General features: G+C 49.9%; 1 protein-coding gene across 1 annotated transcript in view; it reads left to right on the top strand.

Annotated features, from left to right (window-relative positions):
• Positions 1 to 25,692, top strand: part of LOC103798967 (plexin-A4-like) — a gene marked incomplete at both ends in the record, with an annotated part of 147,928 nt that overhangs the window by 74,679 nt on the left and 47,557 nt on the right. Inside the window, 2 exons of the mRNA XM_009071257.1 lie at positions 20,461 to 20,584; positions 24,209 to 24,362. Of these exons, the coding sequence (XP_009069505.1) occupies positions 20,461 to 20,584; positions 24,209 to 24,362 (278 nt within the window). The remainder of the gene's footprint in view (positions 1 to 20,460; positions 20,585 to 24,208; positions 24,363 to 25,692) is intronic.

Here is a 25,692-nt window from a genome sequence, read left to right as displayed (position 1 = left end):
CCAGGTTGGCTGAGCCTTGAGCAACCTGCTCTGGTGGGAGGTGTCCCTGCCCAGGGCAGGGGGTTGAGACTGTATGATCTCTAAACTCCATTCCAACCCCTTAACATACCATGAATCTATGAAACTGCTCTGCACCCTGCCCAGTGTGCCCTGGAGGTAGCTTTGGCTCTGATGTTGTCCTGGTTGGCTGGTTTGGCCCTTTGGTACAGTGTTTGGCCATTTCCCCATGCTGCCTGGAGCAGGAGCTTCACTTCCATGGAGCCACCCCATGCTCCTGCTCACCAACTCCATCTCCCCCTCCTCAGCTACTGCTTTTGTTGGACCATGGTCCAGACTGGGCTGAACTATGTTTGATTAGCTCAGTAAATCCAGGCAGAGGAAGCCAAGAAGCCTTTCAGCAGCACCAGCAGGGAGTCCAAATCCCTATTAAATTGTGTGTTCAGCTCATCTCCCTCATTTTTGCTGTCTCCCTCCATCTCCTGCTTTGTTTCCTTGCCTTTGGTTGCAGTTGATGAAGTTTGTCTCAGTGTTGTCATGGTGAGTTTATTCTGATCTTTTCCCTGCAGACCAGGCATCAGCATTCCTGGTTTCCATTGCAAACTACCACTGAGGCTCAATGGGCAAGTGACGTTTCTCTTGTAGATCTGAGGTTCTACAGTCTGACACAAAAAACAAAAAAAAAAAAGGTGACTCCAAAGTTTTGCTTTCCCCCAAGCAGACAAGGAGGACATGTGGTGGATTTATGGATTTCCTGTGGATGTGTGATGGGGAATGCTTTAAGGTTGGATTTTGAATGACAACTTTATCCACTCATCTAAACGATTCCAGCCCGAGGTGTGTCAATGTCACAGCCACCAGCTGCTCTGAAATCCAACCTGCCACTCATTGTGACAAGGTCGGGAGAGATAGGAGGGTGGAGAAATCCCTGAGCTGAGCTGCAAACACTCTCCAGGGAATGGCTGTATGGATCCTCTGGAGCTGAGGCTTATTTCTTCCTAGGTTTGAGAAATACCTGAATATGGATGTTAGTGCATCTAACCTTGTCATGTGAGAGCTCTGAGTGAGTTGGTGACCCTCTATTCTGGTCAGACTGGGAACAGAGGAAGGGTTATTTTAACAGGATAAATCCCTTGTGCCACAGAGGGATCTAACATGCTGCTGCTGCTGGTTTCTCTTTCACAGCTACCTCCAGACATTGACTTCTCTTTCTTTGCATCTTTGCTAATAATCTGAGTGTGAAAGTAAGGAAGGAAATCTATACAGTAAGCACAAGCAGAGATTGAGCTGTGTTTGAAGGGATGAGGGAAAGCTGGAAGACATCCTTGTCCTCCTTGGCAAGGCCATGGACAGAAATGTCTAATCCTTTCCTTTACTTATCAGCCACCTATGAAATCAGTTAAAGTTATTACAGAAAGACAAGGAATAATATTTTTATTTCAGGGGCTGTTTGAGGATATTGCTGGGTGGGAATAGAGATTTGCCTCTCACAAAGTGCTGCTCCAACTGCTGCTCCTACAGAGCAGCCCCAGCAAATCCCTCCATGGGTGCTGCACACACTTTAATGAGCTGTTGGATCATTGACTAGAAATGAGGCTCCCACGTAGCTCTGAGGTCAGCAAGCCCCACCTGGGGTGCCTGAGCTGGCTGCTTCAGTGCAGGCAGAAGGTCTGTACCTGCCTGTGACCTTCCTCTAATTATTTGGAGTCTGTATTATGGACCTTCCTGCACCACACAGCCAATGCCAGGTGTTAAATTAATAAGCTGAACCAGGTTTTCTGATCAGTGTTCTGGGCTCTTTGCCATTCCTTTTCCTCCTCAACATCTGATGAAATAACCCAGGGCTTTGGTCAAAGGGATTTTTATATGTGTGCTATTGATTGCACTTTGGAAGTGCAGTTTTCCTGCTGGGAAAGGAAAGAAAAAAATGGGGAAAACTGATTAGGTCAGGGGAAAAAGTCATCAGAAAGCTGATGCTGGGGGAAGAGTTTCTAAAGGTGATCACAGGCAGCCACTGGGGGTCTAGTTTGCAGTAGTTCTGGTAATCTGTAGGTCAGGTGAACTGGAAATCCAAGGAGATAGAGTGCTGGAATGATTTTAATCCATACTGGTACCCTTTCAGCCATGGGATGAGCAAGGACAGCTCCTCAGTTACTATCCATTTGCCCACAAAGTCCTATTTATCAGCTGAGCATGCAGGAACATCCCATCAATATGGCCAAAATATCTAAGTCCACACACTGCAGGTGAAGCAGTTAGCGGGTTGGTAGAGGGAGGATGAGGTTGGGACAAGGATTCTGCAGTGTAGCTCATTGAGAGTGAACCTGTCACCTGAGACTGCCCCCAGGGAAATCCCTGACATGGACATTCTTTTGCTTGTGGAGAGCAACAGAGGCAGCAACACATCGATAAGGCTGGAAAACAGCCTATGGAAGATGCCTGGGAAACACACACAGAGTGGAAGGAGAGACTTGGCATGTGTATCCCAAACTCACATTTTCTGGTTGAATAACTCTGTGGTGCCCATGGAGCTGTCACAGACAAAACTTTGGGGCTGGACCCACCTGTGTCACTAGTTTGCTTTTCCTGGGGAGAGAGAGTGGCTGTTTGTTGGGGTTAGAAGGCTCTAACATCTTCAGGAGTGGTTGTTGGAACAGCTCCACCATCTCCTTCCTTTGGAGAAAGGTCCTAGTTGCTGTCATTCTCCAGAGAACCCCATGGTGACTTCTCTTTAGGAAGCAATTGTCCTTGTGGGTCCCTTCCAACTCAGGATATTCTGTGATTCTGTAGAGTAGAATCTGTTTCTGGCAGCAACAGTTCAAGGTTGAACAGTTCAAGGCAGAGCATCCTCCTCCTGCATCTTATTCTCTGCTGTGTAGTGACTTTATTTTTGCATCAGGGGAAGGGGTCGATGACAAAACTAATTTTCATGCCCATCTTGAGAAAGTAGTTGATTTATGTCTCTAAGTTTCATGGAGATCCCTGTTTCTTCCATTCCACAGCCACTTTTGATCTCTGTGCCTCCTGCAAACATGTTCCAAAGAGTGAGCAGAAAGAGGACACATTTCTGCTGGAACTGAGAGGGGGAAAGGCCCCAGACCCAGCTATAAAACGCAGCAGGGAGTGACCCAGATGATCTGTCAGTCAGTCTGTGTGTCCACCCATCTCTGAATCTCTCCTTCCCATCAGTACCACCATGCCTAATAATCCTGATTGCAGGAGACATCTACCTCCCAGTGTCCCTTCAGTCCTTCCCATGAGCATAGACATTTATTCAAACACAGGGAGAGTTATTGGTGTTGTGTGGATGCTCTAATAGATTTTTTTATTGCACTTTCCATAGAGATTGCAAGGCTTGATCCATCCCAGCACTCCTTTCCTTCATCAATTCTTGTGCCTGCTGATGCTGGAGACTTTGGCAGCCTCCATTAAGGATGGTTTGCCCCATGATATTAGCAGGCAGTGAAGCTTTGTGCTGATGGATAAAGCACAGTGTAAAACCTGATTGGAATCAATCAGAGTAATTGTCTGGATGTGTGGTGGTTAATAGGAACTGTCCTGCATATTATTGGCTGGTTTATAGAGCAAAGGGATTAGCTTGCTGCTGCTTTTGGTGGCTCACGTCATGTCCTGAGCTGCTGAGGGAGGTGATGGACCTGTTGGGAGGCTCAAGAGACACTGCTGGCATTCCATCCCCTGTCACTCTGCAGGACATGGAGTTTGGAGGAGCTCTGCAGTTTAGGTTTGGCTCAGTGGCTATTCTGCCTTCATGTCCACTGCTACCAGCTGGGCACAGGGCAGTGTCAGTCTGTTCCACGACCCACGCCAAGCCCACACCAGGGCTTTGGGAGACAGCAGGCAGCAAGAGACCAGGAGTAGGACAGGAGCAGGAGGTCTCTGAGTCTTTTGTGTGCTGCAGACTCACACACTGGCAGTTAAACACAGTCTTGGGTGACTTCAGGCCAGCCTGATGTCCTCACAGCTGACCCACCAGGCTGGGCTAGGAAGGAGGTCTGAAGGGAGAACCACTAAGAGCCTGTTAGCCTCAGGAGCTGAGTGCTGGCTCCAGGGCACATGCAGAGGCAGCCTGGGAGGACTGAGTGTGAGCAAGCAGAGTCTCATTCATAGAATCAACCAGGTTGGAAGAGACCTCCAAGATCATCAAGTCCAACCCTACCATGGTCACTAGACCATGGCACTAAATGCCACATCCAGTCTCACCTTGAAAACCTCCAGGGATGGTGAATCCACCACCTCCCTGGGCAGCACATTCCAATGCCTGAGCACTCTCTCCCTAAAAAATCTCTTCCTAATATCCAACCTAACCCTCCCCTGGCAGAGCTTGAGTCTGTGCCCTCTTGTCCTGCTGCTGGTTGCCTGGGAGAAGAGACCAACCCCCACCTGACTCCAACCTCCTGTCAGGGAGTTGCAGAGGGCGATAAGGTCTCCCCTGAGCCTCCTCTTCTCCAGGCTGAACACCCCCAGCTCCCTCAGCCTCTCCTCATGCCACTTGTGCTCGAGAGGGACAAGAACAGCCAGGGACAGAACAATCCCCCTGAAACACTTCTCAGACAAGACACTGAGGTGCCACTTGCACCCCGGGAGGACCTAGACAGCATCTGTGTGATCAGACACACTGTGATCATCCAGTCTAGAGCTGAACTAAAGACTCTGTGGCTGCAGAAAACAAGTAGATCATAGCACCAGGCATGTTCCTGCAGCGACTAGAGCATCCTTCTCTTCTGGGAGAGCTTGAAGGTACATAAAGGTTGTAGATTCTTCACAGAAGCAACTTCTTAGTCCCTAACTGCCTGGCAGTGGTGGGAGCATCCTCTGACCTGCAGCCAGAGCCCCAAATGCTACTGGGGGTGTGCTTGGAGAGGGTCAGAGGTTCAGCAAGGGGTGGTCTGGCTCAGGGCAGCTCTTCCTGGACAGCCTCTGGTTGATGAGGACTCTCTCAGCTTTCTCTCTGCCACAAGCATTGAAGGATTTGGGGTTTTTTTTTTGTTTTCTCAGTTTTGGTGCATTTATTGTTAGTAAGGTTAATAAATCCCCACACAGCACAGAGATACCACTTGCATTTCACAAGTCAGGGGCTCACTCTTGCCTGAGGTCATGAGCAGTGCCTTTCATTTAAAGGCAGTGCTAGAAACTTCTGAATCCCTGGGAAAGGATCTCTCTTGCTGCTCAGGTGGGAGGAGAGGGAGAGCAGGATTTGGCCAGGAGAGGCCTGTTCCCTTGGGGGTCAGAGCCCTGGGAGCCCCCTGCAGTGCAGCAGACTGGGATCCTAATGCAAGAGCTTTCTAGGCACTCCTTTCTCCCCTCAGTGAGTCGAATACTATTAACCTTTAAGGCAAAATTATATTTTGTGCCTCTGGGAAGCAGTAACATTTCACCAAACTGCACTGGGGGATCAGGGAAACAATTGTTAACTCTCTCCAGCCTCGTTTCCAGGCCATTTCGGGGTGGATGTGTGTGCAAACCCTGCCAGGCAGCTGAGAATCTGTTCTCAGGAACCCCCGAGATGAAGAGGGTTAGCTGGAGATCCACTGTCCCTGTGCCATTCTTGCTCATTCATACCAACCTCTTGCTCATTCCCTGGTGTTTAGTTGACCCCATGGTCCTGGCATAGAATCACAGACTGGGTTGGGTTGGAAGGGACCTTAAAGCTCATCTAGTTCCAAACCCTCTGCCATGGGCAGGGACACCTCCCACTAGACCAGGTTGAATCTCTGGACCGAAAGCTCTACCTTGTTATTTTGCCTTTTCCAAGGTCCATACAGCTGTTAGGCACCAGATGTGGATTTTGATGGCTGAGGATGTGCTTTGTGGAAAGTCAGGTCAAAGAAACCATTTATGAACCTCTAGTGTGATGTCTCTCCCAACTGGGGACAGTAATGTGTCACTGGTGCTGGTACTGGATGTATCCCTGCTATTAGATAATGCCAGGGAGGTGAGTTGGGTATCCAGCTGTGCTTAGAAACTGCTTCACCCAACAGCTTTGACAGTCTAAAAGCTTTGACTGAGTCCTGTCCTGCCCTGGGACAGGGTGTGGGGTCACAATACACCAAAGAGCCAAGAATGGTTGGCTGACAGGGTGAGACAACCTGGTGTTGGCTGTGAACTCCACTGAGCACATGTATGCTCTGCACAAGAGCCTCTAAACCTCTTGAGGCCTGGGATCCATTCCTGTGGGGAAAAAAAAACCTGAAAAAAACCTAAGAAGCGAGGTCTTTCCTTCTTTTCCTCCATCTTTTTTCCCCTTCCTATTGCTTCCCCAGTGTGTTACTCCAGCTCTACTCTCCCTTCCAGCCAGTGCTCTCCACTGGACCCAGCCAACACCAGGCATTGCAGGTTGGGCAGCCAGGGGTGGTGAGAGGGCTCTGAGCTGCTCAGGCCTTGGCAGGGAGAAAGCAGGAGCTGCAATCTGAGGACAAAGTCAACACCTTGGGTGGAAAATTAAATCAGTGAAGCAGCATGAGCCAGAAAGCAAAGGAAGCAACAGCAGCAAAGTTGGTTCCAAATTGAAATGTGTTTGCAGAGGATTGTCCATCGGCTTGGGGAGTTGTTATTTCCATTGCTCTAGTTATGAATTAATTTCTAGAGAACTTAATCATCCCCTTCCTTCTCCCCTCCACAACCCCCTCTTCCCTTCTTCTAATTTTCCACTTGGCTGGGGATTGTCTGACAGTGAAAATTCAGGCTTAGAGGAGGTCCATGCAGGCTGCTCCATTAGACTGGATAATCTCATTGGAACCAGTGGCTTGAATAATAACACCTTCCCCTCACGCACAGCACCTGATTCAAATGACACTTAACACCTCAGGCTGTAGGGATGGATAGAAGGGGAAGGGGCAGGAGAAGGGATAGTCAGAGCCTGCACCAGGCACCCTTTGTGTCCTGGATCTGCCAATGTACCTGTGCTCCTGAGGACACATCTGCAGTGGGAGATAAACACTGATCCGTGTGATCCACTGATCATAGAAGCATTAAGGTTGGAAAAGGCCTCCAAGATCATTAAATCCAATTCCACCATGACCATAAAGCCAAGTGCCATGTCCACTTGTGTTTTGAAGAGTTCCAGGGATGGTAACTCCACCACTTCCCTGGGCACTCTGTGCCAATGCTTGACCACTCTTCTAGTGAAGAAATTTTTCCTAATATCCAACCTGAACCTCCCCAGCACAACTTGAGGCCACTTCTTCTTGCCCTATCTCTTATTGCCTGAGAGAAGAGACTAAAACTGGGAGAACAAACTAACAGAGTTCTGTCACCAGCCCATAAGATGGGTGGTTTGAATCCAGGATTCTGGCTTGGATCTTGGCCCTGAAGTACTTCAAGTCTAGCAGGACTTTTCAGCTCTTCAAGGGCATAGTTGGACTCCTGTCCAGCACAAATTACCATGGTGGGACAAGATGTCTCATATGGGTGGATCATGTAAGAGAGACAACACCATGAAACTGCACTTGAATTCCTACTTCCTTCAGTATTCCCAGCCTTTTCCAACATCCTCCCCACACTGGATTCATGCTATCACATCCTGTGGTGTAGCACTACCGTGCATTGCCACTGCCAGAAGGAATAACATCTCCTAGTCACTCCCATCACCTCCACCAGTGCAACCTCGATCCAGCTCACCCAGCATCCCCACGAGGGCTCAGGGAGCAGCACCACGCAAGTTTCCTCCAGAAACTAGGTGCTTTGAGAGGGAAGGAAGCTGGAAAAGGAGTGTGGGAGATGGACACCTGGAATGCATAATGAATGGCTCTATTGCTGTGCAGCTGACAGCTCAGCCTGCTGGAGGTCATTCACAGCACCACAGCAATTACTCAGCGTTTAGCCCATCCCTTCCAGACACTCAGGGATGAGAGGAAATTCATGCATCACATGCTGACAGCCTTCTCCTTGCAGCTGGAGTGTTAGCTAAGGTCCCTGGCCAAGCCTCAGGGCAGGGAATGCTTTCCTGAGCTTCCTGGTGCGATGGGCAGGCTCAGTGGGTTGTGCCAGACCACACTAGGAGGTCCTCTTGGTTTAGGAGAACAATTCCTGAGGACTTTTTGACTGTATGATGAAGCAAGGATCATTTTTAGGGTGGTCTGAAGTCCTGGTCCTTCTGTTTCTTATGGATTGGCTCTGGATGGCTCCTTACTCAACTGCAAACCTCCCTGCAGGGCGAACTTCCCTTCCTTGATGGGGAGGCAACCGCTGTAGAGGGAGCTGAGGCTGCCTGAGGTAGCCCTTAGTGTTTAGCAGAGGGGAGAGGCTTAGGAAGAGAGAAACTCAGGTTGTTCTCTGCCTTTTTGAGTGGAACAGGATTGGGCAGAGAAGGCACTGAGACTGAAATTGTCTGGAGAGGAGAAAGTTGTGTGGAGACCTCAGAGCAGCCTGCCAGGAGCTGAAGGGGCTCCAGGGAAGCTGCAGAGGGACTTTGCTAGATGCTGCAGGGACAGGACAAGGAGCAATAGGGAGAAATGGAAAGAGGGAAATTTATATTAGATCTTAGGCAGAAGTTTTGCCTGTGAGGGTGGTGAGACACTGTCCCAGGTTGCCCAGGGAGGCTGTGGCTGTTTTTTTTTCATTCCAGGTTGGATGAGCCTTGAGCAACCTGCTCTGGTGGGAGGTGTCCCTGCCCAGGGCAGGGGTTGGGGCTGGAGGATCTCTAAGCTCTATCCCAACCCCTTTACATACTATGATAGTATGAAATTAAAATCCTTCTTGCTGTTTTCCCTCTTGCTATTCTGTGCCCCAAATTGCCTTTCCTAGAAGGAGCTGAGCTGTGAAAGTCAGACTGAAACATGCTTTGAGTAGGTTTTTATTGTGATTTTGTCCGAGTTGGGGTGAAATGCTGACTGAAGTAGTTGTGGAGCTCTAGCTCTGACCCAGAGCCTCTGCATTAGTCACATGAGGGGCTGAAATCTACCATGTAAACACATTTTCTCCTTTATTTCTGATCTCCGAGACAGGTCACCTGTTGCAGACTATGCATCCAGCTCAGCCTGTGCCTTTTCCTTGCTCCAAAGAGACAAATACCCTCCAATGGATCAGGAGTTCAGTCATGGAGTGGGATTGGTGGCACTGCATGGGTGCCTGTCTTCTTCAGGCAGCAAATCCCATCCCAGTGATTTCACACCTCACAGAGAAAGCCAAGCCTGGGCTAAGAGGTTCTTTGGCTTATTTTTCCCCACTGAGGCTTAATTCTCTGCACAGTTCCTCTCCCGTCCATCCAGAGCCACAGGGCAGCTGGAGACATCCCTTTCCAGGTCTGCATGGGAATGGGGACCTGATGTAATTCTCTGTGCTATCCTGTGCTTCTTCAGGCACTGTCCTGCTGCAGAGCATGGGGAAGGTTTGGACCCAGAGGGAGGAACTGTCTCTGCCAGCAGCAAACACCAGAGCTCCAGACACGTCACTGTCTGTTGGCTCTGCTGCCAGGGGACATGGGCAGATGGATGTGGGCAGGAGGAGGAGGAAAAGGAAGGAGCTTAGCAGTGATGTGAAAAAGGAAATAGTGATGAAGGTCAAAAGTGGGTTGGGAGAGTCTGGTTGGAGAAGCTCAGTGGGGTCCTCTATGCCCTGCACCTCCCTGGGGAAAACTGTTTGGGGCAAAGGGTTTCTAGAGGTGAGGGACTGGATGAACAGTGTTCAAGCCTGGTCAGTCTGTCCTGTGGCAAGGTTTGCTCTCTTCCCCAAGTCAGGACAGCAGATGCTAACAGCAGAAGAGCAATTAACTGACATTCTGGCTGAGCCTGGCAGTGATGTAAACGTGAGGGACTCCTTAGAGTGTACTTTCCGTGGCTCCCCAACCTCCTGGCAAACCTCCCTGCACGTGCATGTTGTGCTCCTTGTCTGCAGTTTTCCTGCCCTGTTTGTCCTTTAAGGCATGAGGCTGAAGTGGCACCAAACCCTCCCACCCATTTTCTAGGACTTCCAGGTCTCCCTGCAGTCATGGCAGTGATTGCTGAGGAAGCCTCAGGACCACTGATGTGGATTAGCTCCAATTCCTGAGCAGCACACTCCAAATTTTACCTTGCTGCAGGTACTTCCCATAGTCATCACCAGGAGATATTTGGTGTCTGCATCACAATGACAGGGAAAAAGACCAAATTCATTTCTTGGGAGTCACTCAAGAGAAGCTCCCACGAAGAATTCAGGGATGATGTTCTGAGTCAGACCACGAACAAAGAATTTGAGTCCCTTTGAAGAAATCCTTTGGCTCAGCCCCTGCAGATGAGAGCAGGTAGGAGCAGGGGAGAGCGTAGGTGTTATCTGCCCAGGTTCTGGGGAAGACACTGACAAATATTATTAGCATGACTAGGAAGGACCATGATAGGATGCTCTCTGGGAAAAGTCATTTTGTTCACTAATTACTTGCCTTATCTAGCAACCTCGTTCCCTTTCTCTACCTTTCTTCTCTTTTAATTTTCTTTCAAATGACTCTAAGTGAATTTTGGGTGGGGAAAGTTCTTTTCCTGCCTCCTCAGAGGCAGAAGCTTCTGTTGCTCTGGTAGCTTTCAGCTGAGTCTTCAGGGCTTTTTCCATCTTCATTTGAAGCTCAGTCTTTTATGGGCAGATGGCAAAAAGCAGATTCCAGGCAGATGCCTGTGATTTCTTTCTCATGGATCACCTCAGTGCTGGGCACTGACTGCAGTTCATGTGCCTTTGGCTTGGAGTTCCTCTTGCTACTTGTGATTTTGTGTTCTGAGGTTCTCCTCCTGCCTTTAGCTACTGAGTTGTGCCTGGTTAGTTCAGCCACAGAAGGAGTCAGAGGGCTGTGATGGTTGGGGCAGCAAAGCAGAGACCCTACAGCTTCAGAGATGTCTTTTCCTTCTGTCTTTGACCCTTGTAGGAGGTTGGAAAGGGTCAGTGGATGAAGGCATGTTGATATCCATCCTCCCAGATGCTGGACATGCATGTTGGCTTTTTCACACGGTTTCTACGAGCAGGAAATGGTTTATGATTAGATATTAGGAAGGAATTCTTCCCTGTGAGGGTGGTGAGACACTGGCCCAGGTTGCCCAGGGAGGCTGTGGCTGCCCCAGCTCTGGCAGTGTTTCATTCCAGGCTGGCTGAGCCTTGAGCAACCTGCTCTGGTGGGAGGTGTCCCTGCCCAGGGCAGGGGTTGGGGCTGGATCATCTTTAAGGTCCATTCCACGATTCTATGAAGATGTCCCTGCCCATGGCAGGGGATGGGACTAGATGATCTTTCAGGTCCCTTCCAACCCAAGCCTTTCTGTGAATCTATGAGTCTGTGCTTCATGGAGAAACACAACCTTACTGTACTGCTGAGCAGTGCATTTCAACATCATCTTCCCCAGATCCCCTCCCTCATTTCCACACTCTCCTCCCCCTGTGCCAGCAAACCATTTCCAATTCTTCATTGGACAAAGGCTGCAAGTTTCCAGGGATTTGCATGTGAAATGCTCCTGTTCATCTCAGGCTTGAATGAGCCATCAAAACGCTCCTCAGGGATCTGCCTGCAGCGGCACACACATGTGTACACACAAATCGCTTGTCCGTGGCTACATCCCAGCGATGCCTGAGCTGGGGTGGTCCTTGGGGCCACCTCTGAACCTTTGTTCACTGCCTGGGGCTGAGGAGCAGGTTGGACCAACACAGCCTCCCCTAGGCAAGATTAGCAGCGACAAACAATCCACAGCTCTGGAAACTTGGGGAGGGGGTGAGGGGAAGGAGAAGGGGCATGAAATTCCCCAGGGCAGGGGGGAGGGATGCGCTTTGAGGAGTGCCTGGCTGTGGAGGGAGGGAGATGGAAGAGTAAATCCCTTGCACCCAAGGCCCCGTGGGGCTCTGGGGGTGGGCTTGGACAATTGCTGGGCTGGAGGGAGGAGCCCACCTGGGGACAGAGATAAGGGCAGGGTGGTGGGATTGCCGTTCTGCAGCATAAACTGGGAGAGTTATCAGGGCAGAAACTCAGCTTCTATTACCATGCATTAGAATAGATTAGCAGGCAGAGCAATTAGCATCCTGACTCTGCTTGGCCAAGTGACAGGGGTGATGGTGGCAGCAGGAGGCAGCTTTGGCAGGGAAGTGTTTCCCTCCCCAAACTGCAGCCCAAGGATGAGCATGGACTTCTGGTCTTTTCCCCCCAGGGCTGTCCTGCTGGGACATGGGGAAGAGCAGGGGTGGGAGTGAGCTTTAGTTAGTGGCCTGAAACTTTTTGTGGCTTGTGGTCCCTGAAAAAATTGCCCTTGGGGAGATACAAAGCTCTCAAGAGTGAATTTCAGGTTTGTTGAGTTACCTTTTCCACATCTTTCTCATAGTATCATAGTATGTTAACGGATTGGAATGAAGCTCAGAGATCATCCAGCCCCAACCTCTGCCCTGGGCAGGGACACCTCCCACCAGAGCAGGTTGCTCAAGGCTCATCCAACCTGGAATGAAACACTGCCAGGGTTGGGGCAGCCACAGCCTCCCTGGGCAACCTGGGCCAGTGTCTCACCACCCTCACAGCAAAAACTTCTGCCTGAGATCTCATCTCAATTTCCCTCTTTCCATTTCTCCCCATTGCTCCTTGTCCTGTCCCTGCAGCTCCTACCCAAGAGTCCCTCTGCAGCTTCCCTGGAGCTACTCCAGATCCTTTGGGAGAATCCCCAGACCTCTGGATCCCCAAATCCACCTGTTAATCACCTCACTGCTTGCACCTCCCTGCACTAACTCAATGGCTTTTCCCCCCTTTGCCCAGCTCATCTTTGATGCCCAAACAGCACTTTTTTGGGAGAGATGAGTCTGTTTGTGGTTAGACCCAAAAATGCAGACAAGGATCCAACTCTCTCCTTGGATGCACATGAATTTGCTAAGAAACCTTCAACTCCTCTCACTGCCAAGACAGGTTTCCCTGGAATAATCCTATGCATTAGCTCAGCTCAGCTTTGTCCCTTTTCCTGTAGCCTCTCCATGCTGAATGGACTATCCTGGGCAATGGGTAAAGTTTAACTCCTTGATGCCAGGGAGAGCTACATTTCAGCTGTGCTCTGGGCAAGCTGGAGGCCAGAAGGAGTAGACAGGGAGAGAAGGCTATTTGCCACATGACCATGGAAAGTTTAAGGTCAATTATGTCTGTGTCTCGACATTTATGGCATTCCTATTCTTAGGACCCCGAGGGAACCTGGAAATGTCAAAACATTGCTAAAACTGACCTTAAACTTTACATGCAAGTGGGACTGAATCTTCTTCCTTTTCCTGACTCCAGTCAGAAAATTGCTTTGGCTTTCCCAGCAGAGAGAAAGGCAAATTTCAGCTGCTCCCTCCTTCCCCAGCCTGGCTCCCTCCTTGTGCTAAAGCCACCTCAGGAGACACAGAGCTGGCTCTGCAGCTGGTCAGACTGTGGCTAAAACAAACCTCTTATTCCATCCCCAGATTCTTTTAATTGCTCTGGTCTTGCCTCACCCTTCTTTCCAACTGGGAAATCAAAAACTCTTCCCCAATAAAAACCCTTAGCTGTCATAGTGCATCACATCCTGAAAGAGGGACCAGAGCAATGAGGGTGATTCAAACCAGGTTAGCTTGGCTCTCCAGAGCCTCTCAGAGCCACTCATCCCTGTGTCCCATGGTTCCCGGATTCCTGTCCCCAGCCCTGGCTGCCGATCCATGGGGAGGGTCTGTGTTAGGAACTGCAGGGACAGGATGAGGAGCAATGGGGAGAAATGGAAAGAGAGAGGGAAATTGAGATGAGATCTCAGGCAGAAGTTTTTGCTGTGAGGGTGGTGAGACACTGGCCCAGGTTGCCCAGGGAGGCTGTGGCTGCCCCAACCCTGGCAGTGTTTCATTCCAGGTTGGATGAGCCTTGAGCAACCTGCTCTGGTGGGAGGTGTCCCTGCCTAGGGCAGGGGTTGGCACTGGATGATCCCTAAACTCCATTCCAACCCCTTCACATACTATGATGCTATGGAAATAGGTTTGCCAACAGGAATCCTGTACCACATCAAAATATCCCTCCCTGCCCTGGTGACCTCTCCTCGCTGGTGTGAATGGGAGGTGCACTGGTTCCCACCTGCCACGCCAGCACTGCAGGGAAGGTGTAAGGAAAAGGTGACTGGAGTTATTCCATCAGAGAGGGAGAGAATTTATCCCCTGAGGGAAATGTCACTGTTTGGAATCAGAAAGGGAAAGCTGAAATGTCAGAACCCTTTTGCAAAGCAATGACACTAACAAATTCCCTGTTAGGAGGTGGTGGAAAGGTGTCATTTTGCGTGGCTGAGCTGACCCAAACCACTGAGCTGTCTCAGCTTTGCCATCAAACACAGATACCTCATGTCCCTCTTCTTCCCCATCAGCCCAACTCCCTGTCCAGTTTGAGCCTTACAATGCAAAGGAGGCAAAAGAAAACTGAGGAGGCTTCTCCAAAAACGATTCATTTCTTTGGGATTTAATTCTGGAATTCATTTTTTAATTATTTTTTCCCCCTGAATAAAACAATTGTCTAATGTGCAAATTGCCATTTGTAAAACCCCCAAACTCTCTGTTCTGAGTAGCAATTTCTGATCAGATCCAATCACAGCTCTTTTGTCTTGAAATTTGCTAGTAATTAATGACATTGCAGATAAAACCTTTTCCATTGCCAGAAAACTGACTTTTTTACCAGTCTTCTATTAAAAAACTGTTGGATATTTAGTCTCCTTCTTGGGAAATGATGAAAAAAAAAAAGAAAACAGAATCCAAATCTTCTCCTTTTCACCGGTTACGGGTATGAAGAAGAAAGGCTCAGTCAGGACTATATGCTGCTCCTATAAATAAGACTTCCAGAAACCTCCTCCTTGGCTTTCTGCCCCCCAGGACTATGTGTGTCTGTTCTTTTTGCCTGCTCAGGGTGTCAGTTTGTTGGTTTCCAGCAGAGCCCACCAGGTCTGGCTGCTGGGGTGAATTAGGAGAGCATCTTTCCACCCCTCCCCAAGTGCCTGTGGCCTGAGGATGGGTCTGTGGAGCACCTGAGCACCTCAGACCCTGCAAGCCCAAGGGGTGAGAGGAACTCACTGCATGATCTTAGCAGCTGTTTGCATGTCTTACAAAAGAATTGCCACTAGAAAGGTGAAGCACAAGGACCTCTGGTGCCTTTTCAGTGCATTTCAGTTGTTAGCACCAGTGATGTTAAGAGTTGCTTTCATGGAAGGTGTGAGAAAGAGGGAAGTCCCAAGCTCCTGGGATGGTGGAGTAGTTTGTCCCTAATGAAAACTAGGACCAGGATCTTTAACAGATTGCTGAGAGAGGCTGTGAATTTTCCCTCACTGGAGGTATTGAAGAACCATCTGGACACAACCCTGAGCCATGTGCTCTGGGCTGACCCTGTTGAGCAGGGCAGTTGGTCCAGATGACCACTGTGGTCCCTTCCAACCTGACTGAGCCTGTGATTCTGTTATTCATCTCATCCCCAGGAGATCTGCACTTGGCTCTGCTTTCTAGCACACACGTGTCTGTGCCTCACTTTCCTGTCTCTGCCTGGTGCTAGTTCAACCTCACTGAGGTATCATGAAGTTTAATTAGCTCCAGGCAAAGCCCTCTGAGATCCTTGGATGAGAGACACTACTGAAGCACAAAGTATTAATTTAACATGATTAAAATAATTGGTTAGTGGATGGTGAACAGAGGGTTAGTGTTAGCTGTATTTATTCTTAATGGGAGATGAGGAGGAAATAACATTCCTCATGCTTCAGTGGTAGGAACAGCTCCTCAGTGTTTGTACTAATGGTTTGGACCAAGCAGGACCCTTGGAATTGTGAAGGATGCAGCTGATAATGGAAGAGCAGCTGCTGTTAAGACATACAGAGAAGTGTCTTGTCTGCACCATAATCGTATTCAAATCCGTTCAGGAGCTGGAGATGCTCTTTCAGGTGCCTTAGGTGTAATGTGATGCCACTGGGTGGGAGTTACACAGCAGCTAATTATAGCATGGATAGCAGTGAATTAAGGTGTGTGTCAGTGGAAAGTCATCTCGGCATATTGACATCCCCAACACGCAGGAGTTACAGTCACTGGATTAAAGCAAAGCAGCTATTGGCAGTACAAGGTAGTTTTGTCTGCATAACTCACAGCAGGTGAGAGCACAGCAGAGTCCCAGGAATCTCCCAGGGCACACTCTGACTCCCAACAGAGACAACAGGAATGAAGAGATGTGGTTGTGATGGTTCATTTTCCCTCTCACAGAGCAGCTGTGAGTGCAGCTGAGCACCTGTGTCAGGCACTTGTGTCTGCAAATTCTTCTTTGTTAGAATCATAGAATTTAGGGGTTGGAATGGACTTTACAGATCATCCAGCCCCATCCCCTGCCCTGGGCAGGGACACCTCCCACCAGAGCAGGTTGCTCAAGGCTCATCCAACCTGGAATGAAACACTGCCAGGGTTGGGGCAGCCACAGCCTCCCTGGGCAACCTGGGCCAGTGTCTCACCACTCTCTGAGTAAAGAATTTCTTCCTGATATCCAATCTAAATCCTTCCTCCTTCAGGGTAATGTACCACAGGGCACCGTGTTTTGGCTCTGAAGAGCCTCAGGTGCTGGGCAGACACCTTGGGAGAGTGTGGTGTGTTGATCCACAGGATGCTCCACATGCTTCAGCTTAGGATAGATAAGGTGGTCAAGGAAGAGGAGACAGGGGAAACTATGGGCAGAAGGCTCTGGAGAAGAGCTTCCATCACTCCCTTCTGCATGGACAAACCTGCCAAACCCACTGACAAGCAGCTCCATCTTTTAGCTTGATTTCTGCAGCAGCTGTGATCAGTTCCCTGGGGTGAGTTATGTTGCTAGCTCAAGGAAGGGTCTGTGATGTTGACTCAAGGCCCTGAACCCTGCCAGTGACCCAGAGCCCAGCTGGGTTTGTTTCAGCTTGGCACACCTCCCCCATCATCACCCTCAAGCATCAGGCACAGGTATTTGAGGCTTTTCCAACTGAGAAATTGCATTGAAAAAGTCAGACAGTCAAAGTCACAAGTTAGGAAGTGTCAAAATTGAGGTCACCGTGGCAAAAAGGAATAATAACGTGTGATCCTGTAATTAAAGTCTGACTTGCAGCGTGTCAGTGCAGGGAACAGGTTTAGGAGTGCAGAAGCTACTTTCAGTCTGGCGGTGCCTAATTCCTGAGAGCCTGACACAGCAACCTTCACATTTTATTAAAACCAGGCTTAGTTTGCTTGGGTTTTTCATCATTTTCTTTATTTGCATGGCAACACACCTTGCAGCAGATACCAAGGCTGCAAGACACATCAGCCTAACACAGAGTGAGGGTTTGGGTTGAGAAGCTATATGTTACTTGGCCCAGGTTGCCCAGGGAGGCTGTGGCTGCCCCAGCCCTGGCAGTGTTTCATTCCAGGTTGGATGAGCCTTGAGCAACCTGCTCTGGTGGGAGGTGTCCCTGCCCAGGGCAGGGGTTGGGGCTGGGTGAGCTCTAAGCTCCATCCCAACCCCTTAAATGTGAATCTATGAATCTATGTCTTAAGTGTGTATGACCTGCAAACAGCAAGATAAGATATGGATTGTTATTTTCCTGCTCAGTGGTGGGATTAGGAATACAAACCTCATCCCTAGATGCTCAACCATAGCCTTGAAATGATCCTGTTTAATTTTAGGAAATCCACAGATTTCTGTTGTGCTGCAGCTGGAGGAAATAAGTAGGAGGAAACAGGTCATCTTGAAGAATTTGGGCACTTGTGTTCTGACACCGAGCCACAAAGGGTTTCCTTCCAAGCTGTTCTCAGGAGAGGAGTTCCCAGAGCTTTAGTGGCATTGGTGTGGCTATTTGTTTCATGGAAAAACCTGAGGTCAGCATTTTGCCATTTGACTTTCACACCACCAGAGAGGACTTAGGGTTTGGGGAGTAGCTCATAAGATGTTGGTCCAACCCTCCTGAGATTGCCCATTTAAAATTCCTGACCTAGCGTGCAGCAGTGCTAAAGGAGACTTAATGGGCTGGAGGCTCCTGGGGAATGCAGAGCTGGAGCTGCAGTGCTGCTCTTGCTCTCTCAGACCTGCCAAGCAAACTGAGAACGTGCTGAGAATGGGAGAGATCTCCCTTTGTGATTCCTGCCTCTGGAAAGGCAAAACTTTGTCAGAAACATGAAGAAATTGGAGTTTGAAGTTGGGGTGTTCATTTTACCTAGTGTCAGCCAATAGAGAGAGGCCAAACCCTGAAGTTTTAGGCCATCCCAAGCTTTGTAAGATTAGTGTTAACCATACATTGGGTTGGTTTTGCACGTGTTAACATCAATCCCCAGCTGCAAATCCCCATGGCATAGGTGCAGTCTCTGCTCCAGGGATCAAGGGTGTTGAGGGGAGATCCTGGAGCTAACCCTCCAGCAGCCCCATGTGCTCTCACAACTCGGGCTCTGAAGTCTGGGAGTGGGTGAATAATTTAACACTCACACTTAGTCTTTATAGCTGATTTTAATGGGGGGTAATAGCACTGCTAATAACAAAATCCATTGACGACACCCTGTGCAAGTCCATAACATTAGCTTAATGGCAAGAGGTAATTGGCATGCAGTTGGAGCTGCCCCCTTGGATTAACCCTGTGGGTTTCCAGGCAGGCACCTCCTTGAAGCCATGGCTTTGGCAGCACATGTGGAGTGAAATACAGATGTGGGTTTTGCTAAGCAAACGCAAATCTGGATGGAAACAGGGCCAAAAAAAAAAATCTACCAATTCACATTGCCAGGCTTGTGTTTACACCAGAGAGGTGAGATGAAAGGACAGGACTGAAAGCATCAACAGTTAGTGGGTGGTGTGAGCTTTGTGGGCCTGTGCACCCACCACTTGTCACTGAACTGTCACTAATTGGGAACACCAGAGTTTTTAGGATTCATCCCTTGGCACTCCTTAATCTGCAGTGACTACTTAGCAGCTGCTGAGGAATGGCTTGGAGGGTGGTCCCATGCCAGCAGAGAGGTACCAGCAGCCCAAGAACCTCTCCAGGTACCACAGGTGTGCAGCATTCTCAGCTGGGCCAAAAGCATGAGCTGTACACAGCTTCTCTGCAAGGACATCCCTGCCTAAGGTGTCCCACTGCCCTTGGACAAGAGAGTTTTCAGGGCTGTGGCTTTGCCCAAGGGAAGGTTATGCTGTACATGCAGTGTGGGTAGAGAGACAGAGCATCTGTACAACTGTGCATACTACACCCCACCAGAGCAAGTTGCTCAAGGCTTTAGTCAACCTGACTTTGAACAGTGCCAAGGTTGGGGCAGCCACAGCCTCCTTGGGCAACCTGTGCCAGTGTCTCACCAATCTCACAGGGAAAACTTCTGCCTGAGATCTAACCTAACTTTCTCTCTTTCCATTTCTCCCCATTGCTCCTTGTCCTGTCCCTGCAGCTCCTAACATAGATCCCTCTGCAGCTTCCCTGGAGCCCCTTCAGCTCCTGCAGGTTGCTCTGAGCTCTCCACACAACCTTCTCCTCTCCAGGCTGAACAGCCCCAACTCTCTCAGCAGTTTAGTGACTCCATGGCTGTCAGGGGTTCCAGACTCATCCTGGCTGGATGGGCATGGCAGAGATGCTCAGCCCTTTTTTTTTCCCAGCACCCCTACATCAGCCGCACTGGGTCAGCACTGGGTGCTGTGCTTGTAATGCCACAGGTCAGAGGAGGTTTATTTAAGAGATGCACAATGTGATGCTTGAGAGGCACTTGAAAATGCAGCAGCATAGAAACATCTGCAACAGCTCAGCCCAAATACCCACAGAGGGTATTTTGGCTGAATGAACACCACAGGGTATTCATTCTATCTCTGACTCCAACAGAGCTCCTAACTTAGAGTCCATGTCCACCTTCCTTGTAGACCTCCCTTTCCATCCACAACACTTGCTCCTCCCATGTCCCTGTGTGCTGGTTTGGGCTGAAGTAGAGTTAACTTTCTTCATAGAGGCTAGTATGAGGCTATGTTTGGGATTTGTGCAGAACACAGAGTTGATAATGCAGAGGTGTTTTTGTTATTGCTGAGCAGAGCTTACACGGGGCCAAGGCCTTTACTGCTGCCCACACTGCCACACTGGCAAGGAAGGTAGGGGTGCATGGGAGATTGGGAGGAGACACAGCTGGGACAGGTGACCCAAACTGACCCAAGGGATATTCCATACCATGGGACATCATGCTCAGTATATAAGGTGGGAGGAAGAAGGAGGAAGGGGGGACATCTGGAGTGATGGTGTTTGTCTTCTCAAGGAACCGTTACGTGTGATGGTCCCTGCTCTCCTGGGGATGCTGAACACCTCCTGTCTGTGGGAAGCAGTGAATTAATTCTTTGTTTTGCTTTGCTTGTGTGTGTGGCTTTTGTTTCCTCTATTAAACTGTCTTTATCTCAACCCATGAGCTTTTATCCCTTCAGATTGCCCCCCCATCCCATTGATGGGGGTGTGTGAGCAGCTGTGTGGTTCTAGGTTGCTCCCTGGGGTTAAACCACGCTCCCCTGCTCTGTCCTGGTGCTCCCAGGCTGGCTCTGTGCTGACTGTGTCCCCTGTCCCCTCTGCCCAGGTGCACGAGGAAGGAGCGGTGCGAGCGCTCCAGCGAGCCGCGCAGATTCGCCTCGGAGATGAAGCAGTGCGTCCGCCTCACCGTGCACCCCAACAACATCTCCGTCTCCCAGTACAACGTGGTGGTGAGCAGTGCTAACCCCTCCCCTCTGCTCCCAGCTCCCCACGCAGACTGACAGGCCTGGCTGTGTCCAACCTGGCTTCAGCAGGGGTGGGAAGGACTGGCAGCTTTCATGCAAGAGGTTCTCCAGAGGCCATGAACTTCCCCAGCAAGTCTTCCTGGCACAGGGAAAGATTTGCCACAGGAGGATGTTTTGACCTTGGTTATCCCCAGTCTAGAAGTGTGGAAAGAGGCTTTCCTGTTTGCTGGTAGTAGCTGAGGGCAAGTCAGAAGGGACTCCATGCAAGTGTTGTGTGCACCCAGTGTAGCTGTTTGCTTCCCTGGGAGAGGGATTTGTTTATGACTCAGCCAAGGGACATTATGGTTAGAAATTGCATTCTAGAAGGGCAAGTGATGGATACCATGAGTTAGCTCAGTGAGCCCCAAGTTCTCATCATCTTGGATGGAAATATCTCCTTCTAAACCACCAAGAACTTCACCCTGCTCCAGCTCCAGGGCTAAGTACGCGGAGCAGGGGGGCAGGATGCTATGCAGAGGAACCAAAGGCTTCTGAGGTTCATCCTGTATCTTATGGCCTTCCACAGCACAAGGTTTAACCTTTATGGCCTTGAGCTTCTCAGTCAGCAGCGAATGAAGCCACACAGTGAGTGCTGGAAGAGAGTAAATGACCTTGATAATTTCCTTGGTTTGAGACAAGAAATCCCTGTTCAGGATCTAATGAGCTTGTGGTTTCCATCCTGACCCACGGCAGCAGTACCTTATGTGGTAAGATGCCAACATGCTTCAAGAAGGAGGCAGAGACCCATTTCATTCAGGCTGCTAGAGCTCTGTGGGTTTGGCCATACTAGTTTGGGCTGCAGTTAAGCTGATAACCCTAAAAACTCCATCTCTGGATGAGTTGGTCACTAGTCCCACACCCTGAAAGGTCTGAATGGAACTGCTGAAGGTGCAGCTGGCAGACATCTCCCAGGTGACAGGTTTTGGAGTCCTTCCTTGGGGTTTCTCTAGTGGCAATGAAATCAGCCTTTCAAATCCTGCATGTCCAATCATTGCTGCTTTGTTTCAGCCTCTTAACTTTGCTGTGCCTTTACTTTCCTAGGCTTCAAACAAAACTGATCTGAGACATCTTAAGTTCTTTGTTCTTTGGGGAGTTCAAGGTTTCTTTTTCTTATTCTCTCAGTAGTTGTTGGATTCTTTCATGTTGGAAGAAATCCTGGGGGACTTGCTGGCTCCGGGCAGCTGCAAATGATAACAGAATAAAAGACCTTTACCTCTAGGTTACTCCCAGGGCAAGTCAGCCCAGAGCTGTTGGGATCAGGAGCTGCTGTCATCTAACTGGTGCCCCATAATCTGCATCAATCTCAGCCCAGTCCCAGATAAACTGGTGATCCAGTCACCACACAGAACCTTTTGGAAACCAGGAGGGGAACACCAGGAGATGGCTGGTGGTGTCCTTACCCAGTCTCACTTGGGTTCCAGCAAAGAGTCAGTGACACTGAGCTCATACCCATGGAGGCAGAGAAGGTATCTGTGTGGTCAGCCAAGCCTTTCCATTTTGGGCACTAACAGGAGGATCTTGGAAAATTTTCCATGCGTGTTTCAGTCCAGAACTGCTGCTCTGGGACCTCTGAGAAGAGCTACTTGCTGGGGGAAGGCTCCATGCTTTCCTTGTTTGAGCAGCTTCAGAACAGGCACGTGGGATGTAGGACTTTTTGTCTGTTCAGGGTGTGCATTGGCTCATGGCATTAGTGGCTAAACACTTCTGGTCTGTCCATTGGTGTCATCTTCTGCATGGCACTTCATTCTGCACCATCCATGCTCAGAGAGTTTTGGTAAGGAGAAGTTTCCCCTTCTCCATTGCCATCAGGATGTCAAGGAGCAGGGAGAGTGGATTTAGCCTGAGTGCCAAATCCATCCTAATAACCAAAGCTTTTTCCTTCTCCCCATCCAAGACCAAAAATCACCTTTCCCGTTGCCATTCCCATGGCCACAAAGTGAACCTACTCTCACTAAGGCTTTCTGGCAGCCAGGGCTAAGGCCTCTCTGCTCAGCATTTCTCCCTGATGGTGCCTAGTGTGAGGAAGTAGCTCCAACCTTTTCCTGAGTGAGGAAAACACAGTGTGTGGGAGCAGTAAGCTTCATGTTATGTTCTCATCCTGTCCTGCTTTGTCAACTGGACTGACCTCCTCTGTTCTTTGTGCTGGTGGAAATAGCACTTCAGCATGCACCTGTGTCTCCATTCAATGGCTCTCAGCTCAGATGGGGCCTCAGCTCGTGGAGGAGGCAAGTGAGGAGAACATCTGCATTTGTGCCTGTGTTCAGTGGTTTGCTGTAGTGTTTGGTCACAAAAATGACAAATTTATACTACTAGGTCATCATCAGGTGCTAGAAATAACCTGGGATGGCTCTCTGTGTTCAGGTGTGATCTGGTGGGTTGGACCCTCGGAGATGGTGCAGAACCTTAGCTGGTGTGGGAAGTTGGCAGCATGAGGCTCCTCCAGGGAATTAACATAGAATCATAGAATCACAGAATTTTAGGGATTGGAATGGAGCTTAGAGATGATCCAGCCCCAACCCCTGCCCTGGGCAGGGACACCTCCCACCAGAGCAGGTTGCTCAAGGCTCATCCAAGCTGGAATGAAACACTGCCAGGGTTGGGGCAGCCACAGCCTCCCTGGGCAACCTGGGACAGTGTCTTACCACCAGAACAGCAAAAACTTCTTCCTGGGATCTAACCTAAATTTCCCCTCCTTCAATTCGAATCCATTACCCCTTGTCCTGTCCCTGCAGCTCCTAACACAGATCCCTCTGCAGCTTCCCTGGAGCCCCTTCAGCTCCTGGCAGGTTGCTCTCAGGTCTCCACACAACCTTCTCTTCTCCAGGCTGAACAGCCCCAACATGGTGGAAACCAAACATAAGATTCCTTTTCCCATGACCATAAGCAACGACATAGCAATGCCAGAACTCTAAACCCATGGGAATTCCTCCTTCATGGCTTTTTTCCATATAGAGCCCCAACCTAGCACGTCCCCTGAGCCAGTCTTTGGTGGGATGGGCAGGAGAGGTTTGCTGTGCCTCTAGAGACAGCAGGCTTTCTGTGGTGGACTGAAGGCTGTAACTAGACTCTCCTTACACAGGAATTTGGTGCCAGAGTGCTCCCCACCTGCTGATGCTAGGCGAGCAGCAGAGCAGGCCGTAGAGAGTTAGACTGGAGCGCTACAGTTTCTCTGTAGTCTGCAGAGAGCCTCTTGTGAGTAGCAGTCACCTTCCTCAGAAACCACAGCCCTTGGTCTTCACAGCTGGCTCCAAAGCCTCCCTGCCTAACCTTACACTTGCATGAGAGACAGTGAGCACTCCCTCCCCTGCACTGCCCCAGTGCAGGTGTCCCTGCACAGCCACGTCCCACCTGTGTCAGCATCAGCATCTCCTCCCCTTCCCCTCCACACACACGTCCCTCTCCTCAGTTGCTGCTTTCTGTTGAAGGAGGATGCTCTCTCTAGCAAGAGGCTCTTTGTCCAACCTCTCCAGTGTAATTCTCTCCTGCTGATCCAGCTCTGTTGTTTAGCTTAGTGTTCTCTCTTCTTTCCCCCCCCCCATCTTCTCTCCCTCCCTCCATCTTTGCTTGCAGCTGGTCTTGGAGACTTACAACGTCCCTGAGCTGTCAGCAGGAGTGAATTGCACCTTTGAGGACCTTTCTGAGATGGATGGCTTGGTGGTGGGCAGTCAGATCCAATGCATCTCACCAGCTGCCAAGGAGGTGCCCCAGATCATCACAGAGAACGGTGAGCATCCCACAGCTCCTCCTCCTGCACCAATTCTCCCTCCCACCCTCACCCCACATCCCCGTGTCTCTCCTGCCTTCTCCCAGGGTCTGGCCCATGGGAGCCTGAGCACAGGGTGTGGGAAGCACTGGAGCAGGTGGGATGCTGGTGGAGCTGCACAGCAGCACGTTGTGGCATGAGCTGTGTGTGCTTTGAGCTGCAGCAGCAGGACCTGCACTCAGGTGCCTGGATATGTGACAAGATGTGTTTTCAGGCTGCCACCGAGTGGCAGTTGCATATATCTAGCAAAGCCAAGAGTTGGATGTGGGATATTCCCTCACCTTTTGCCCAGGCTGGTGTTATACAACCCAGGGAATGAGGCTGTACATGCTCTCAACACATCTAATCATGTGCAGCAGCCAGAAAATCCTGCAGACCTGAATGATCCTGTCTGTAATTTCATCGTGCTCCTCCCAGGTTTAGGACTCCCCAGGATTTACTGCCTCCAGCTGTTCCAGACTTGCTGCTCTCTCTCTGTCCTAAAGTAGTCCAGCACAGAGCAATACCTTCTCCCCAGGGATGCACCCTCCATCCACAACGTCCTGCCCTTTGTTTCCCCTTTCTAACAAACTTTCTAGGCAATTTCAAGAGCACCTGTGGCTCTTTGCAAGGACTTACTATGAAAACCTCAACACTGTTGCTCACCCCAGGAGACGCAGAGAGGATGCTGCCAAGTTTTGTCCTTGGCTTCTTGTGAAAATGTACTGTAGTGGCCACTGAGGATCCTCAGAGCACAGAAAATGAAGTGACATGAGCTGTCAGCATCATTTCTGCTCTCCTCAAGCTGCACACAGCAGCATGTACTCTCCACTGTGTCCCAAAAGAAGCCCCCAGAAGGCTGTTACCTTTTTGCAGGTCCTGCCGAGTTATCAGTCATGTTTGTCTAGCAAGATAGATGCCAGAAACTCTTTTCTTGGTATGGACATCTGTCCCAGGCCAGGCTATAATCAACCAGCAAGCAAAAATAGCAGTGGAAGCTGGAGGCAGGACAAGAGAGAGAGATTTATGTGCAGTGTGGCTCTCAGAGAAGCTGTGCACGTGCAGCTTGGAGCAACTTCACCAGCTGCTGCTCCACACACCTCTGCAAAGACCAAGTCCTCCATGCACAGTGCCAGAGGCTGGATTTGAACCAAAGGATGTGTGGCTGTGTCACATGTCAGATCCCTGGGACCATCCCATCCTCACAGCCTGTTGTAAAATAGATGCAAGACGCTGGCAAAGTGGTTAAATAGCATGTGGTTTCCAGAGCAGTCACAGCCTGTAGCAGCAGATGGGCAGCAGAGCTGAGCAC

Source organism: Acanthisitta chloris, unplaced genomic scaffold (genome assembly GCF_000695815.1).
Source record: "Acanthisitta chloris isolate BGI_N310 unplaced genomic scaffold, ASM69581v1 scaffold1753, whole genome shotgun sequence".
NCBI classification, from domain to species: domain Eukaryota; kingdom Metazoa; phylum Chordata; class Aves; order Passeriformes; family Acanthisittidae; genus Acanthisitta; species Acanthisitta chloris.
This window is presented reverse-complemented; position numbering and strand designations above follow the sequence as displayed.